This window comes from Anopheles nili, chromosome 3 (assembly GCF_943737925.1).
Source record: "Anopheles nili chromosome 3, idAnoNiliSN_F5_01, whole genome shotgun sequence".
NCBI classification, from domain to species: domain Eukaryota; kingdom Metazoa; phylum Arthropoda; class Insecta; order Diptera; family Culicidae; genus Anopheles; species Anopheles nili.
In genome coordinates this window covers 67,625,674-67,640,557 of record NC_071292.1, presented here as the reverse complement: position 1 = coordinate 67,640,557, position 14,884 = coordinate 67,625,674, and the positions used below count along the sequence as shown (strand labels likewise).

The following is a 14,884-nucleotide window of genomic DNA, read 5'->3' as shown; positions in this document are numbered from 1 at the left end:
TGTTGATATCTGCCAGGTCGCGAATGAATTTGCATTTCTTATTATATAAATCGTTCAACAGCGATCGTGAATGATCATAGAGAAGCTGCAGCTGCAAACTGGCAAGATCAAGTTCAACACATGCACATTATATCGATTCGCCATACGTATGATGTGCATCGTGCGTGTATTCGCTACTGACGCATGTATTCGCGAAGGTCAGCAACGGAGTTTTATAGAACAACGACTATAAGCGAGACCTTGAAAATTATAAAGGCGTAACACACACTTTCCTCCAACCATTTGAAATCAGTTTCGATGCGACGCTGACTGCGGTAGGTTGTAACTTGCAATTTCATCGATTTATTCGCTGTTGAAAGCTCACGCATCTGACGCATAATGGCGGCGGTACCGACGGTGGACAAGTGCCCGGAAAAGTACGACTCTTATCAGCTCGTGGACTCGGAGCTTCACCGACAGATCGCCCGGGACGAACTTCGCGAGGATCGAACGATCGTCGAGCAGGCGCTTCAACAGTTGCGTGAATGGATCGCCAAAAATCCAGCCATCTTGGCCTGCCGTACAGACACAAACTTTATGCTGCGGTTCCTGCGGGTGCGTAAATTTTCACACAATGCCACGTGCGAGACCATCGAGCGATATCTAATGGCGCGTCAGCGTATCCCGACGTGGTACCAACGGCTGGATACTGCGGAACCTTGGGTGCAGGTCATGATCGACAGCGAGTTTGTAGTGCCGCTGGGACGCGATGAGAAGGGCCGAATGGTATTTTTGATTCGGTACGCCAACCTGGACTACGTACGGTTCAGCGTGATCGACCAAGCTCGGTTCTTTTCGATGGTGTTCGAGTGTTTGTTCCAGGACGAGCTGACCCAAATCGCAGGCCTCGTGTGCATCCTGGACGACTCCAACGTATCGATGCAGGTGTTTATTCAATGGACGCTAACGGACATCAGGAACATTATCGATTGTGTGACGAAAGCTTTCCCGATTCGGGTTAAAGAGGTGCACGTTATTAATTTGCCACTGTTCGGAGCAACCGTTGGCCAGTGGATTATGAGCTGTGCAAGTGAGAAGCTACGTAGTCGGTTGATGGTAAGTGATAGAGTTTGGTAGTATTACCCTGACGAAATAACGATATCCTCTTTTCTCATGTTTCTTACCAGTGCTACCATTCTGTGGAAGAATTTCTTTCTAAAACCAACCTGAAACCCATGATGCCCAAGGAGTATGGCGGCAAGCAGGATGTGAAGGATCTAAAGCAGCAATTAAGAGATATGTTGGATCATCACAGGAACATTATACTGGCGTTGGACGATATGCGAGTGGACGAAAAGCGGTGCGAGGTGCTAAAAACTCAAAGTAATTTACCGCCCGCCGAAGCGGCAATGGTTGGCAGCTTTCGCAAGTTGGATGTCGATTGAATCGATGGTATCAAATGCGTTCCTAGGTTTTTAGCACAATGCAAAGCTTCTAACACTTGTTGAAGGGATTCCGTAAAAAACAGTTAACCCCAATAAAAAACATTTTTTACCAACTGAGGAGTATGGCACATTTCCGATTGAACATAGCATTAGCAAGGATGACAACGTAAAGCAGTTAACCTTGCACTAGTTAGAAATGATTTGTTGTTAACCTTCAAAATAAGCGTCATGTTCATGCGTAAATGGCTCAAATCAATCTTGATCTTTTGATTATAGAATACGGGCGATTTAGGGATAACATTAACATTTAATTGTCTATAAAATAAGTATTGCAATATTGAACACATTAAACAGTATAAAGAGAGGCTTGAATTATTACAAAGCATTTTAATAGTATTTAATTCGATTCTGGATTACATTCCGCTATGCAATAGGATTGTTAAAAATTAAATCTTCATGTGACTGAATATTACAATCAAACGGCATGGGTCTATCAATTGTTTTGCTTGATTTCCTGCACAGCATTTGACTGCGTAAGCGTGTTGTCCTCGTAGGTTTCCAGCACGTCCGCCAAGTGCTCGTTGTCGCGGGGTTTCTTGAACTGTCGTTTCTTGTTCGCCAACTTCTTGCGCTTTGGAATAAGTGGCTTCTTGGGGCCGTGATCCTGCATCGATCGAATGCCCTGCTTTTCCAGGTACTCGTCAATCTTTGCGTCATCCATTGCATCAACGGTTACCGCCCGCCATAGCTTCTGAAAGTCATCATCGACTTGAAAGTTGGCCGTACGATCATTGTAAAAGAGAATTTTCTTCTTATCGTTCGGCCGTGTAATGAAGATAATTTCTGATGCTCGATTCTTCAGTACTTTATCACAGTGAGGTAACGACTCTTGGACGTCATCTAGCAATACACCACCCAGCCCCTTTAGGTCGTGCTGTTTTAACAAACGCATGAGGCTTTTGCCGTCTTTGATTTTAAATACCGATTTAAACAGATACCGACCGTCCGGAGTGAGCTCGATTTTTGGATTGTTGCGTAGTGCCTCTCCTTGCAGCCACTGTCATAGGGAAAAAACAACCTATTGTTATTCAATCATGCAAGCTAGTAAAGCATACTCTAAAATACCGCTTTTACTGATGATCCTATATCTAGTTGGTTAGTTTCATCAAGTATATCGTCTAGAGTCAACGGATGGTCGTCACCTTCTTGATGACGAGTACGCATGTGTTTCACGATCTTTGCTAGTACACCAAAGCGATACTGGGAACTTCCAGACATAGTCTTGTAGCTAAAATTAGTTCATTAATCATGAAAAATCATTGCCATTGCCTCGAACTCTATCTTCTATCTGGACATACTTTGTTGCATCGATTTTTGGGGCGGCACTGGCAGGCCTAGGCTTTTTTATATCCTTGGTTGACGCAAAAGAGCTTTCTGTTTTTGCCTTCTTTTCAACGCTAAAAAGGAGATAGTTGAAAAGATAGAAAAGATAGATCATTCGACAAAAACGCCACTGTGGCAAAGAAATTCTGGAACTTACGTTGGCGTGGCCATCGCCCGCCGCTTGAAGGCTTCGCGCTCGCGTAATAGAGCAGGATCCATGATTAAGGATTTTCTGCACTTTCAGCTAAAAAAGCAAAGGATTGCAGTACGAAATATGAATCTTTTACTCCTTAAAGTTAGTGTTTACTCTCAGGGAGCTACGTACAAACTATTTGCAATTGTAAACAAAGAACCAAGGGTTGCTATTGTCAAAAATGACAGCAGATTATCGCTGTCAGATTTCTGTGTTGTAAACAAATAATATTTACTTAAAAACATTACAATTTTCAATAAAAGCACTGAATATTACACTTTATATTCCAGAATGAATTTTAAAGATGACAGTATGATGTCCAAAACTAGTTGTGATTGATAAAAACAGACCTGTAGTTGCAAAAGCATATCTTATCCATTCGCTCTCTAACGCGCTCTCTTTCATTCTCTCTCGATCACTTCCCTAACCTTCCTCAACAACACCCTCTCATTTATTTGATGTTTGTTTAATGTCGTGCCCTCTAAATCTCTGCATTGCGTGACGGTTGCGTTCTTCATTTCGCCCATGTTTTGTTTTTGTCCTTTAGATTCCTTCAAATGACTAACAAACTGAAGCACAAGCATCTACGCCCGCAAGTGATGCGAAAGCTGAAATAATATTCAGGACATTGCCCGAAACTCGTTCGACGGAACCGGTTTTGAGTGCGTTGGTGAGGCAATCAAAACGCCCAAAGATCACGTACCGGTCATTGTCAGGCGCAAAGGAATGATACAGCCAATAAAAAGAAGACGTTCCCAATAAAAATCAGTGCTCCGATGAACTTTGTCGGTATTCGGTCACCATCATCCAGAACCGGCAGCAAACGGTACGTATGAAAAGGATAGATTTGGAATCGGTAGAGTATAAGGTCCGTTAGACGGTTCAACTATCCCCCAGCGGAAGTGAAAGTCTGCGCTATTATTCCCCACCCTTTCATAGAGTAGTGTGTTTGTTCAAGGCTACGCATAAAATTAGTTTGCAAATCATTTCACTTTTAATTGCTCTCAGCATTGTAACACACCTCGCTTTATCTGGCGACTTTGCTTTCAGATACCATAAGGAGAGTTCCAATATCGCGGACACGATGAGTTGTGGGCGTTTCGTAGCGACTGCTTTTATTGGGCTGTTGTGTTTTACCACGGCAGCCTATTCGGAAGAGTAAGTACCTCGTAATAAATATGCCCGCGCTATGTCGTTGTTTTGTAATGCAGCTAAAAGGATTAAACACGAGTGCTTGACATTGCTCGCCAGTGTATCCCTACGGCAGTCTAAGTTCTTATCGGTTGAACAAACATCGTGCAGAAATGTTCTATTATTGGAGTGCCATCTATCGAATTCAGTCGCAATATCGATCCTGAGGTTCAAGATATGAGTTATACACGAAAATGCTTTTTAACTGGCACTCTGCTGGTAGGAGTAGCCGTGATTGTGTCCGTATGCTTGACATTGTCGAAAAAAGAACACTCCTTGCAAGGGTACCATCTCGTAGGCGGTAAATAACGAACCTTGTTTGAATTTATGGTATATTTTCATTTCTTATTGCAGCGACGCCGTGTGGGGCTATCAATGTGTCAACGATCGCTGTGTTAAAACGGCGATATCCAGTGCGTCTTACCCAAAGGAGAAAGCCATTAGCTTACCAGCATGCCGGCTATTTTGTGGCCCCGCAGTCGGCCTCGTCTGGCCATTGCCTTCTGGGGATGTCAGCATGAAAAATGATATTGCACACATCGATCCGGATCAGATATGGTTCGAATGGAATGAAAACTTCCACGCTCTTGTTCCGCTGTGGGAAGCGAACAAGGAACGGTTCCGAAAGCAACTGAAAACCAGAGCACAGGGTGCGAAGCTGAAGAGCGGCGGTAGAGCTTTGCGCATCAAGATCAACGTCGAGAATGATTCGGTCACCTTAAACTACGCAACTGACGAAAGCTACAAGCTAGTCATTGCAAGTGGTACGGACGGAGAGCTTCTGGCGACAATCACTGGTAAAACGTTTTTCGGCGCACGACACGGGTTAGAAACGTTATCACAGTTGATCTGGCTCGATGAAATCCGCAACGAACTGCAGATGGTTGTTGAAATGAACCTTAGCGATGCACCGGCTTATCCCCACCGTGGGCTGGCTCTGGATACTTCCCGAAACTTCATTGACGTCGTATCGCTCCGTCGTACGATTGACGGCATGGCCATGGTAAAGCTGAACGTGTTCCACTGGCATATTACGGATTCACAGAGCTTCCCGTTGGAGATTAAATCGCGCCCAACGCTACACACGTATGGTGCGTATAATCGACGCAACGTGTATACGCTCGAAGATGTGCGCGAGCTGGTACAGTACGCGCTGGAGCGTGGTATTCGCATTATTCCCGAACTTGACGCACCAGCACACGTGGGCGAAGGCTGGGAAAAGCTCGGAGTGACGGCGTGCTTCAACTACCAACCTTGGGAAAATTATTGTGTCGAGCCGCCATGCGGTCAGCTTGATCCCACGAAGAGTGAGGTATACGATATCTTGGATGATGTTTACCGAGAGATGAACGCTATGTTCGATCGATCTGATGTGTTCCATATGGGTGGGGACGAGGTGTCCATTCGATGCTGGAACGCCACGGGTAGCATTCAGAAGTGGATGAATGACCAAGAATGGGGTTTAACTGAGCAGGACTTCATGAAGCTGTGGAACTACTTCCAGACGGAAGCGCTTCGTCGGCTGGACCAAACATTGCCCGCTGGAGAAAAACGTCCCATCGTCATGTGGACAAGTAAGCTCACGGAATCGCCCTATCTGGAGCAGTACCTCGACAAAGATCGCTACATCATTCAAGTGTGGACCACTGGTAACGATAGCAAAGTGAGTAACCTGCTGGAGAAAGGATACCGATTGATCATGTCGAATTACGACGCACTTTACCTGGACTGCGGCTTTTCCGGGTGGGTAACGGATGGCAGCAACTGGTGCGCTCCATACATCGGCTGGCAGAAGGTGTACAACAACGATCTGATGGCGATCGGTGGGCCGTATGCGCAGCAGATCCTCGGGGGTGAGGCAGCCCTATGGACGGAACAGTCCGACAGCTACACGTTGGATAATCGTCTTTGGCCGAGATTGAGCGCACACGCCGAAAGGTTGTGGACCAATCCGCGGGCTGGTTGGCAAATGGCTGAAGCACGTATGCTCATGCACCGTGAACGCCTGGTTGAGGAAGGAATCGCAGCGAACAGCATTCAACCGAAATGGTGCCTACAGAATGAAGCCAACTGTCCAATCGGGGGCGACGGAGGTCGTTCGTGAAAAAGCCTAGTCCTCTCGTCTAGTGGACTTGATCAAAGGGAACAAAAATGAGCATTGTCTCGATGAATTTCAATAGTTTCAACACACGTCCTTATATATTCTACACGACTAGCTTCTTCCATAGCCTTTAACGCCGTTAACTAGTTGATTCCATGCCACAGTTTAGAGAAGCACCAACAAATGTTTGAGTATATAAATAAATGATACTTGTTTATTGGTTACACTTGATCCATTAATTTTTCTTTTCTTGGGACTGTTTGTTTTTACATTATAGATTTATTTTGGAAATCTCGGGAATTTGGGCACTGAGCCATTTAAGAAGTTCAATCGATTATTCCGTCACTTTGTCACTAAACATTTGGAGTGTATACTTATTAAGAACAAAAAATGGTTAAAAATAATCAAAACACCGCAACTTCGCCGTGGAATACGCTAAATATGAGTGACAGCGACCGTTGGACAGCGCTCTCTCGTTTGTGTTTAATATACGAAACGATAAGCAGATTAAAAGGTTAAATTATAATGTACGCTGATGGAACAATGATTCATATGCTCGAGCTGATGGGTTTTAAGATGGAAGGCCATTTAGTAGCTAGCCAAATATTCATTTTCATTCTGAGGACCGAATTTGTAGATCAGCGTGGAAAAGAAAATGAATATATTGTGAATGAGTAATGCGTAGCCGGGATACTTGTCGGTTCGTGACTCGTTAACAGCGAATTCTGCAATCATAATCCAGATGGCGGCAATGATGGAGGTAAATCCCAGCACGAATCCAGCAAAAAGAAACACCTTTATGCCACTCGCCCCCAGTACACCACCGGTCCATGCATTGCTACTGTGCAGCTACAAGAATTTACAGAGAAACGACAAAGCAAATATTACCCAAAAACAACATTATAGCACATACAATGATTCAGATAACAATGTTACATACCATCTCGTTAGATATTGCGTTCACCATGAAGAAGCTAATCGTCGCTAGAATACCACATATGTAGTACGAAAAGTTGAACGAGTGTTCGTAAACAGAAGCTGTGTCGATGATCACCCACCATCCTGTGAAAAACTATGAACGATTGGAAGCAAACCGGAAATTGGTCAGTTAATGCAATTAGTGCACTACTTCATACAAAAATACTCACCAGTAGCGACGCTATTATAGTAGCTACGATGGTTCTTTGTGGCATGTTTTCCAACCAATAGCTTTGTCGAATTCTATCCATTAGTGACATTGTGCTGAGTTCACTTCTGGTAATCTGGATGTTTAACTTAATTATACGTTGTTTTAGCAGAAACCGAATTCGGATGGAATCAAGCAAATGTGTTTTTCTCCGATTTGTGATGTTTTTTCAGAGCCTTGACTCGATGATTTTTGGTTTATTGATAAGTTTTGCTACACTGGACACTGACAGTCGCTGTCAAAAGTTCCTTCTCTTTAGTTTGTCAATGCAACAGCCGTCAAACAGCATCCTTGCATTGAAAGTGTAAACAAATCAAACAACGTTTATTGCAAGCGTACTTATTTAACCGGCGCCCTTATAACCGCTTAGCGGTCCTTGCATGCAGCAAGAGAAACCGGAAACGCTTCCCGCGGAGAAACATCTCCTCTCCTCCTTGGTGCAGTGAGTAAATGAAAGCATCTCTGTTTTATATGCTATTATTACACTAATGCGACAATGCCGCGTGAATATTAGAGTCAATAACAATTACAAAATTAGTAGGTTTTTACAATTTATACTAGTTCAACAAATTTCGTCTTCGACGCAGGAGTAGCTACTTGTAGCAGATAAATGATAGCATGTGGAACGAAATTCACAAATGCAATATACGCTACGTAGGGTAGCGCAGGGCTGCTCTTATTGAAAATCGGAGTTTTAATCCATATTCCTCTTCTCGTTGCATCCCGGATATGATGTGTGCTGAATGCTACAAAAGCCATAGCAATGAAAAGACGCAATTTAACGCTTCCGTCAAATCGAATTATGGCAAATAATAGCCCTAGAATGAACAAGCATAAAGCTGAGTTGTGGAGAAATGGTCGGTGATCGAGATGTGTGGCATCCTAAAATGAAACCAAATAAGCAATCATACTAGGCACATGATAAACTTCCAACTCGGTCAAAATACCTTTAAACTGAATGATCTTGCCTCGATGAAATGATCCAAATCAATGCATGATGACACGATCGTTGCTTCAAAGAGAAACATCCAATAATCTTGTTTAGTAACGTGAATTTTTCCACTGTTTAAAACGATCACTGAAACAATACACCCGATTAAGGCATGAGTAGCGTTGTCAATGCATGCTCGTAAAAGAGCTGGTTTCTGCACAAATTCTCCCAGTTTATCTCCACCAATGCACGCCAAACATAATATCACATGCTTAAGTAGTAACGCAAAATTCAAATTCATCTGAAACAATGCTTTATAGTGAAAAAACTGCACTAATTTTTGTTATTTGAGCTTATGCATCCGAAGTACGCCGATCAGTTTGTTTACGTTTCTGCACGATGGGAATGTAAACGGGCAAAAGTTTTCCAAAAGAATTTAAATTAACTTGAAACATAGTAAAAACCGTTCAAAAGTGTTTGCTTCACTAATAACAAAAAATCTAAAAAGCGAAATATTTTTCATAAATTGTAAATATATATTTCTTGATAAAGAACTTTTTACCATTAAACAACTGCTATCTCAGCTAAAGGTACTCATATACGAAAGCAATACATATTTTTGAATTCATATTTCACGACGAAAGAAATCACGTTTTAACTTCAATTCGAAATCTTCAGCCATTTCTCTAGCCTATTTGCTGGAAGCAATCAGGGAACATATCCTGTTGATGATCCAAAAAAAAACTATTACAGTTTTACCTGTTCCTTTGGTCTCAAAGGAGTATAATACATCCTCAATAAAGTATGACATGCTAAAACTAAGGTGGCCAATGATCGCTATTAAGATCGAATGAACGAGATATAATCAGATTCTCTTAGCTCACATCATACGGGTTTCCACGACGCGAACCACGTCTTGATTCAGTATTTTTTAAGGCTTAAAAAGACTGAACTCTTGCAGTAATTTGCATGATCTGCGATGTTCGAACATTGCTGATTCAGTTGAATAAGCCGACGACTCCCTTTTCCGGCCCGTAGTTGTTAACGAATGCTTTTACTTCGCTTCGCATGCCGCATTTGAACGGCCACCAAAAATAAACACGCTGCAATCGTGTCTCAGCCTGATGACGTACTAAAAATAGCTCCGATGGCCAAGCGGACCGCCAGGCAGGCAATAAACCTTCTTCCCTGTGCATCGCCACCCATTCCACAATCAACGTAGAGACTCTGAAGGGCCACGGACGAATCCACTCCAAATAAACGTATCTTTTGGTGTACGGATCCGGGTCGAACAGACGATCGGCAGCTTCATCAATGATCGACGGCAGTTTTCCACTGATGACCCGTCGGACTTTTCCTGCGCGTCTTTCGACGGACCACGCGTCTTTCGTGCAGGTTTTCCTTGGAGCGAGTAATTAAGAATCAATCTCGCAACCGATCCAATGCAGTCACCCTTCGCTCTCGCTCCCGAGGTTCAGCGGCCATGGACCCGCGACCTTGCTGCCGGCCATCGTGCCGATTCGGAAACGTATTTGTTTACGATGACACTTTCCTTCACCGGACAAGGGTACTGTCCTTGGAGGTGGACGTCCGAGTAGCGGTTCATGTGGTCTACCAAGCGAGAAGGGATGTGGCGCGTCCGATCATCCCTTGGCTTCCCGCTCGTCCTTGCACCACAGGATGGCTTAGCTCTCCATAAAGTACGGCATTTTGCGACTTAATAATCTTTCGGTCAGCTTCCTCCTCGATGGTAAGGGTGGAGCACAGGGAGTCATTTCATTTACGGCCTGTTGAAATGTTAGATGAACCATTTGGTGGATAAATGGGAACTTGCGGAATGTGAGAGTACCTGGGCGAGAGCAGGGACGGTTGGAGCAGGAGCAGAAAAATACCCCACAACCAGAAAACACTTACCAAAGCGGCGTGCGAGATTCGCCGGGGGCAGTGTGATTAATTATTTATGAACACCATGTGTGTCGTATTAGCGAACGAATCTGGCCGGAGGAAATTAGTTTCAGCTTCGGCTACCGTAACGGTGATGACATAGTGCAGGGAAAAATGCGAAAAAGATGGAAACCCCGCTTTTGGATGCTAGATTTGTACGATCTGGTTGAATGGTTGCTGTACGAATGTTAGTTGTTACATCTTGTGCAATAACAATAACGATAAGTCAATTTTTAAATTAATTCGAGATTGCTCAAACCATCATTAAAGCTTCATTAAACAATGAAAAATATATTATGTCTACATCACTGCAGATTTCATCTTTCAGTATGTTAAATATGGTATTTGGTTTAGTTAAGTAAGATTTGTTATTAGCCTGTGCAATTAATAAATGTCGCACATCCTCGACAAGTGAGAGTAATTATTTAATCAAATGGCAATTAGCTATTACATCTCATTCCTCGCCAGTGAAAAGGGAAAATGATCGATCAAATATAACCATCGAAGATCAGCTGTAATCGTTGGCAGCTAATGCAAGGAAATCGCCACCGAGTTCAACCGTACCTTTTTCCGTGGCGACTGCAAGCAGCATCCCTTAAATGTCGCTAAAACCGTCGCCCTGACCTTTGGCAGCGCGAGCGATGCGCCAGTTTCACTTCTGCTCGATACCACGGTCCAATCCGTTTGACTTTCCCGCTCAAGGCGCCACTTTTGTTTTCCGCCATGGCGTATCGCAACTGTTGCCAGGCAACGCATCCTAAGAGCGAAGCCGATGATCCTCTCAATCGTTGTTCCTTTGCTCGTCTCGGCCATTTTCCCTGCCGTGCTGGGTTGCACGTGAAGTAGAGGGCGTGAAGGGGATGGGAAGAGCTAAATATCTCTACTTATTTATTTATTGGCACGATAAGCGACGACAGCAAAAAAAAATAAATAAATACGTCGGTAACAACGCCACCAAGTCACGAGTCGTGTCACGATGGTGGTGGGTTTTGGTAGAAAGTCGCATTTTCGCTTTGTTTTCCCCGTACTTGCTGGCCCGTGTATCGTGCAGATCGTGCCACGGTCCATATTATGCGTCGTAACGCTTGTAAGCGGCTTGCTGTACCGCTTGGCTAGCCATTTTTCGCCACGAGGACGTGCAAATCACGCAAATCGGGCAACTGTCAACCGCGGTCTGCTTCTCAAATTGGCGTTCGGTTCCAACTGTCAACGTCTGTCTGCCAGCACGCGAGCCGATTCGGTCGGGAACTGGTGGAAAATCGTTCCGTGGCCTTCCACGGTGGGAAGCCTTCGGCGGGACATCAAACGGGCCATTTGACGACAGCAAAACTGAACGTTTTTTTTTTTCGTCTGTTTAGGGAGTCAGAATTTGGCTTTGGTGAATTCCGATCACGGTGGGTTTCTCACTGTTGTTCGTCTTGCGGCCGAAGACGAATCGATCGTGTCGTGGTCGCGAACTCATTCAAAAAGGATCGTGCTTTTGGAACGTGATTTTGGCGGTTGATACGGCAATAGAAGGAAGGTTTTTTTGCAGAGCACAACCAGGAAGGTTGAAGGTCACACGAGAAGCTCTCCGAAACGTGAGGTGGTAGTTTTGAGAAGGACGATAGATTGAGCCCTGTCCATCAACACGGCGCATCAAGGAGGACGCAAAACGAACAAAGTAATTGAGCAACAGTGAGAGGCTTTGATCGGGTTGAGTGCTTTTTTAGACTGGCTTTAATACAGCATTTAGTGCATAAACTATTTTATTATGATAATTGAAGATGCTAAGTGTGAAAGATGCTATAAACATTTTCCCTTATGATTTTCGTAACAATGTACCATAATTAAGCAACGCTCAGTTCTATTTTAAGTTAGGAATATAAAAACTAATGATTTGATTTCATCACAGTCATATATCCATTCAATTTTATATTTTGTCGTACGTGCTTGGAGCTCTTGTCAAGCAATTAATCTTAGCATTTTAATACGCTTTTCCAGAGGTATTCAAATGAAAATGTTTGTCCAATTTCTAAGCCAACGGGTACTTCGTGTAGTAGTACTTACTCTAAAAGAACATGTCAGACCAAAACGAACAGGACGAAATTATTCCGGAATTTGTTAAAAACAACGTTTTGTGATCCCATGTTGGGTATGTGAACGCCATAGCAATCGCCATTTCGAGCTTGATGGTGCTTCTGCTTGAAGATAAAAGTGCATCCTTCCTGTGAACTCCCAACCATTCCAGACTCTAGACTGGAATGGTCATGGCTGGACTCGCGCAAAGTCTTGCGGCAAATATGTTCGTATAACTCCTGCCACCATAGCAGCGCATTCCTAGCGGATGTCACATTGTGGATTTGATTTTATTTTCTACTCACACTTTTACATTTTCCTTGACGAAGCGCACCGGGAACGGATATGACCGATTACCGGCCAGGAGCCGACATTCCCGCTCGGTTGGACGTTTGCTTTTCAGCCACTCGTAGTGGCTTTGGAAAAATTTCCATCATCCGAATTGTTTGTCTGGCAAAGAACTCAAACTTCAAATACACTCAACGGCGCGTGCAATTGGGAATATTAAATTTAGACCAATACGCCACGGTCGTTTATTTCGGCAGGTTCGCGCACAAGGGTCAACTGTTCCGGCTTGCGTTGATCCACATCCCTATCAATGGGTTTCCTTCCATTGCACACTGGGAAAAGGTAGTTTGATCAGCTGTATGTACGAATCATTACGAATCGATTGTTTATAATTTAGCATGCATTTGTCGTTTATTTGATATTCTTTAAGATGCTTGCAATTTTTGATTTTTCACTTTCCAATTCCATTTTCCTGAAGCACTTATCGCATTAGCCGTTACCTCCCATCACAGGGTTGCTGCATTATTGTGTAAATCAAACCCCATCACAATGCGACAATATTAAGTCGGGCAGGTGTTGCCGCGGAAAAACCCCCTAAGCTTGCCGAACACGCACACAACCCGAGACGGCATAGTGGCTCGGTTTGAGTGACAATCCGGCCCGGTCTATGCGCCAACAGGCAATCTCTTTAGGAAGCGACCGACCACGCTTCCCTCCGGAGTTTTTTTTAATTCCTTTTTCCTTCGAGCTATTCTTAGAAGGTCAGCGAAAGGTGGTGGGGCTGGCACCGCGTGGCCACCATTACGCCACACCGTGTGCGCTACGCTCGTGTGCGTACCGTAAGCACCCTTATTTCATCTTACAGATGGTTAACAGAAACTAGGGTGTGGGCAAAAAACAAAAAAAGACACAAAATCAGCAACCCATCGCAACCGCACGACATCCCGGATGGTGAATTCCGGGAGCGATCCGATCAACCATCCATCCCCTACGAAAGGTCCTTGTTACCTCGTAGCGCCTTGGTGGGATCGAGAAATCATCACTACGGCAGTCAACCGCCAGCTGAAGCCGGTGGACCACCTGCCTGTGTTGATGCGCGTCCCGATCGTGTGTGGCGTGCGTGTGCTAGTGATCGTGCGATCGCCAGCGGTCAGGAAGCGAGCACGCCTGCCGAAAACAACGCCACGTTGACTGTGCGACAAAACACACCAAACTCAAAATAAAATCAAAAACCGACCGCACCTAAGGTGGCGAACGATGCGTGTGCGATCCTCAGTGTGGTGGGCTGAAAATGGTAGTAAAGCGACGCCAGCGCGGTCGAAGTGAAGGGAAAATTGTCGGAAAATAAATCCCCGCGTCCCCCGGTCGAGAGCGCAGCTGATTAAACCGAGGTGGCTCTTGGACGTTGTCGTTGGCCGTCGCAAGGAATAGCTAAGTCGGGCAGGAGGTGTTACAAGAAACCTCGCTCATCTGAAGGCTCGCCTCGAGGATCGCTAGTGCTACGGAAGGCCTTGGATCGCGAGGGTGCGATTTTGTTGTTCTACCACACCGGACGGACTGGTTTGTGATGTGACATTTCGAGTGCAAGTGCGTGAAAGTGCAAGTGAACCGAGAAACTGCATTATCCTTGTGATACGATCGCCCCGTCAATGGAAAGGTATTTGATTGTTTGGTGCAGTTTTCCCGTTCGCAATCGTACCGGTGTTGGAGAAACAGGACGCATGTGCGTTCCAGTACATTTAGTGTGACATTTTACCGTGCGACTTGGAAGAGAATCTGTCACGCACAGGCGTGGAAACCTTCAAGAAAACCGGGAAACTCGGAAGATAACTCGACGAAGAGACGTAGATTTTGTTTGTGAAAAATCGTCCCGTGCTTCGAGCGCTTGTGCGCCAGTGTCCTATAACGTTGCGCGAGTGTGCGAGAAGCGACGATATTCTTTTTTCCACCATATATTCGAGACACATTTCCACCTCCCTGCCAGCGAACGCATTTCGAATGAGCGGATTCTACAGTCAAATTAAGGTAGAGTTTCAAACGCCAAAAGATGTGGTGGCAATAATTTGTCACTGATGTCGCACCTTGCACGTTTAATGCCAAGCTACACAATCGACGAATCTGTTGACATTTTCCACCGGCAGCTGAACGATCGATCGATCGCCCGTTGATCTGGGGCGCGTGTTTT

General features: G+C 44.6%; 5 protein-coding genes across 5 annotated transcripts; 2 read left to right on the top strand and 3 right to left on the bottom strand.

Annotated features, from left to right (window-relative positions):
• Nucleotides 1-327: 327 nt before the first annotated feature.
• Nucleotides 328-1,592, top strand: LOC128725668 (clavesin-2-like). Its single transcript, XM_053819429.1, has 2 exons — nucleotides 328-1,095; nucleotides 1,167-1,592. Exons 1-2 carry the CDS (start codon nucleotides 379-381, stop codon nucleotides 1,422-1,424), a joined length of 975 nt encoding a protein of 324 aa, XP_053675404.1. The 5' UTR covers nucleotides 328-378; the 3' UTR covers nucleotides 1,425-1,592.
• A 246-nt stretch (nucleotides 1,593-1,838) lies between these two features.
• Nucleotides 1,839-3,026, bottom strand: LOC128725430 (general transcription factor IIE subunit 2). The gene is made up of 4 exons (XM_053819171.1): nucleotides 2,965-3,026; nucleotides 2,783-2,881; nucleotides 2,550-2,712; nucleotides 1,839-2,481 (listed from the first exon to the last, which is right to left on the bottom strand). Exons 1-4 carry the CDS (start codon nucleotides 3,024-3,026, stop codon nucleotides 1,918-1,920), a joined length of 888 nt encoding a protein of 295 aa, XP_053675146.1. The 3' UTR covers nucleotides 1,839-1,917.
• Nucleotides 3,027-3,806: 780 nt separating this feature from the next.
• Nucleotides 3,807-6,523, top strand: LOC128726544 (chitooligosaccharidolytic beta-N-acetylglucosaminidase). The gene is made up of 3 exons (XM_053820359.1): nucleotides 3,807-3,826; nucleotides 4,051-4,158; nucleotides 4,546-6,523. Exons 2-3 carry the CDS (start codon nucleotides 4,085-4,087, stop codon nucleotides 6,293-6,295), a joined length of 1,824 nt encoding a protein of 607 aa, XP_053676334.1. The 5' UTR covers nucleotides 3,807-3,826; nucleotides 4,051-4,084; the 3' UTR covers nucleotides 6,296-6,523.
• Nucleotides 6,498-7,685, bottom strand: LOC128726547 (transmembrane protein 50B). The gene is made up of 3 exons (XM_053820361.1): nucleotides 7,441-7,685; nucleotides 7,233-7,364; nucleotides 6,498-7,141 (listed from the first exon to the last, which is right to left on the bottom strand). The coding sequence occupies exons 1-3, from the start codon at nucleotides 7,528-7,530 to the stop codon at nucleotides 6,881-6,883; spliced, it is 483 nt and encodes a 160-aa protein (XP_053676336.1). The 5' UTR covers nucleotides 7,531-7,685; the 3' UTR covers nucleotides 6,498-6,880.
• A 201-nt stretch (nucleotides 7,686-7,886) lies between these two features.
• On the bottom strand, nucleotides 7,887-8,710 carry LOC128726546 (transmembrane protein 267). Its single transcript, XM_053820360.1, has 2 exons — nucleotides 8,426-8,710; nucleotides 7,887-8,360 (listed from the first exon to the last, which is right to left on the bottom strand). Exons 1-2 carry the CDS (start codon nucleotides 8,708-8,710, stop codon nucleotides 8,031-8,033), a joined length of 615 nt encoding a protein of 204 aa, XP_053676335.1. The 3' UTR covers nucleotides 7,887-8,030.
• Between the last annotated feature and the right edge of the window lie 6,174 nt (nucleotides 8,711-14,884).

Bases quoted from the DNA above. Each gene is read 5' to 3' on its own strand.
- LOC128726544 (XM_053820359.1), top strand. From the start codon at position 4,085: ATGAGTTGTGGGCGTTTCGTAGCGACTGCTTTTATTGGGCTGTTGTGT. The intron at 4,159-4,545 runs GTAAGTACCTCG...TTCTTATTGCAG, and splicing joins ACGGCAGCCTATTCGGAAGA to CGACGCCGTGTGGGGCTATC.
- LOC128726547 (XM_053820361.1), bottom strand. From the start codon at position 7,530: ATGTCACTAATGGATAGAATTCGACAAAGCTATTGGTTGGAAAACATG. The intron at 7,365-7,440 runs GTGAGTATTTTT...AATCGTTCATAG, and splicing joins CTATAATAGCGTCGCTACTG to TTTTTCACAGGATGGTGGGT. The intron at 7,142-7,232 runs GTATGTAACATT...AAATTCTTGTAG, and splicing joins ACGCAATATCTAACGAGATG to CTGCACAGTAGCAATGCATG.
- LOC128726546 (XM_053820360.1), bottom strand. From the start codon at position 8,710: ATGAATTTGAATTTTGCGTTACTACTTAAGCATGTGATATTATGTTTG. The intron at 8,361-8,425 runs GTATTTTGACCG...GTTTCATTTTAG, and splicing joins CAAGATCATTCAGTTTAAAG to GATGCCACACATCTCGATCA.
- LOC128725430 (XM_053819171.1), bottom strand. From the start codon at position 3,026: ATGGATCCTGCTCTATTACGCGAGCGCGAAGCCTTCAAGCGGCGGGCG. The intron at 2,882-2,964 runs GTAAGTTCCAGA...TCTCCTTTTTAG, and splicing joins CGGGCGATGGCCACGCCAAC to CGTTGAAAAGAAGGCAAAAA. The intron at 2,713-2,782 runs GTATGTCCAGAT...AACTAATTTTAG, and splicing joins CCAAAAATCGATGCAACAAA to CTACAAGACTATGTCTGGAA.
- LOC128725668 (XM_053819429.1), top strand. From the start codon at position 379: ATGGCGGCGGTACCGACGGTGGACAAGTGCCCGGAAAAGTACGACTCT. The intron at 1,096-1,166 runs GTAAGTGATAGA...GTTTCTTACCAG, and splicing joins AGCTACGTAGTCGGTTGATG to TGCTACCATTCTGTGGAAGA.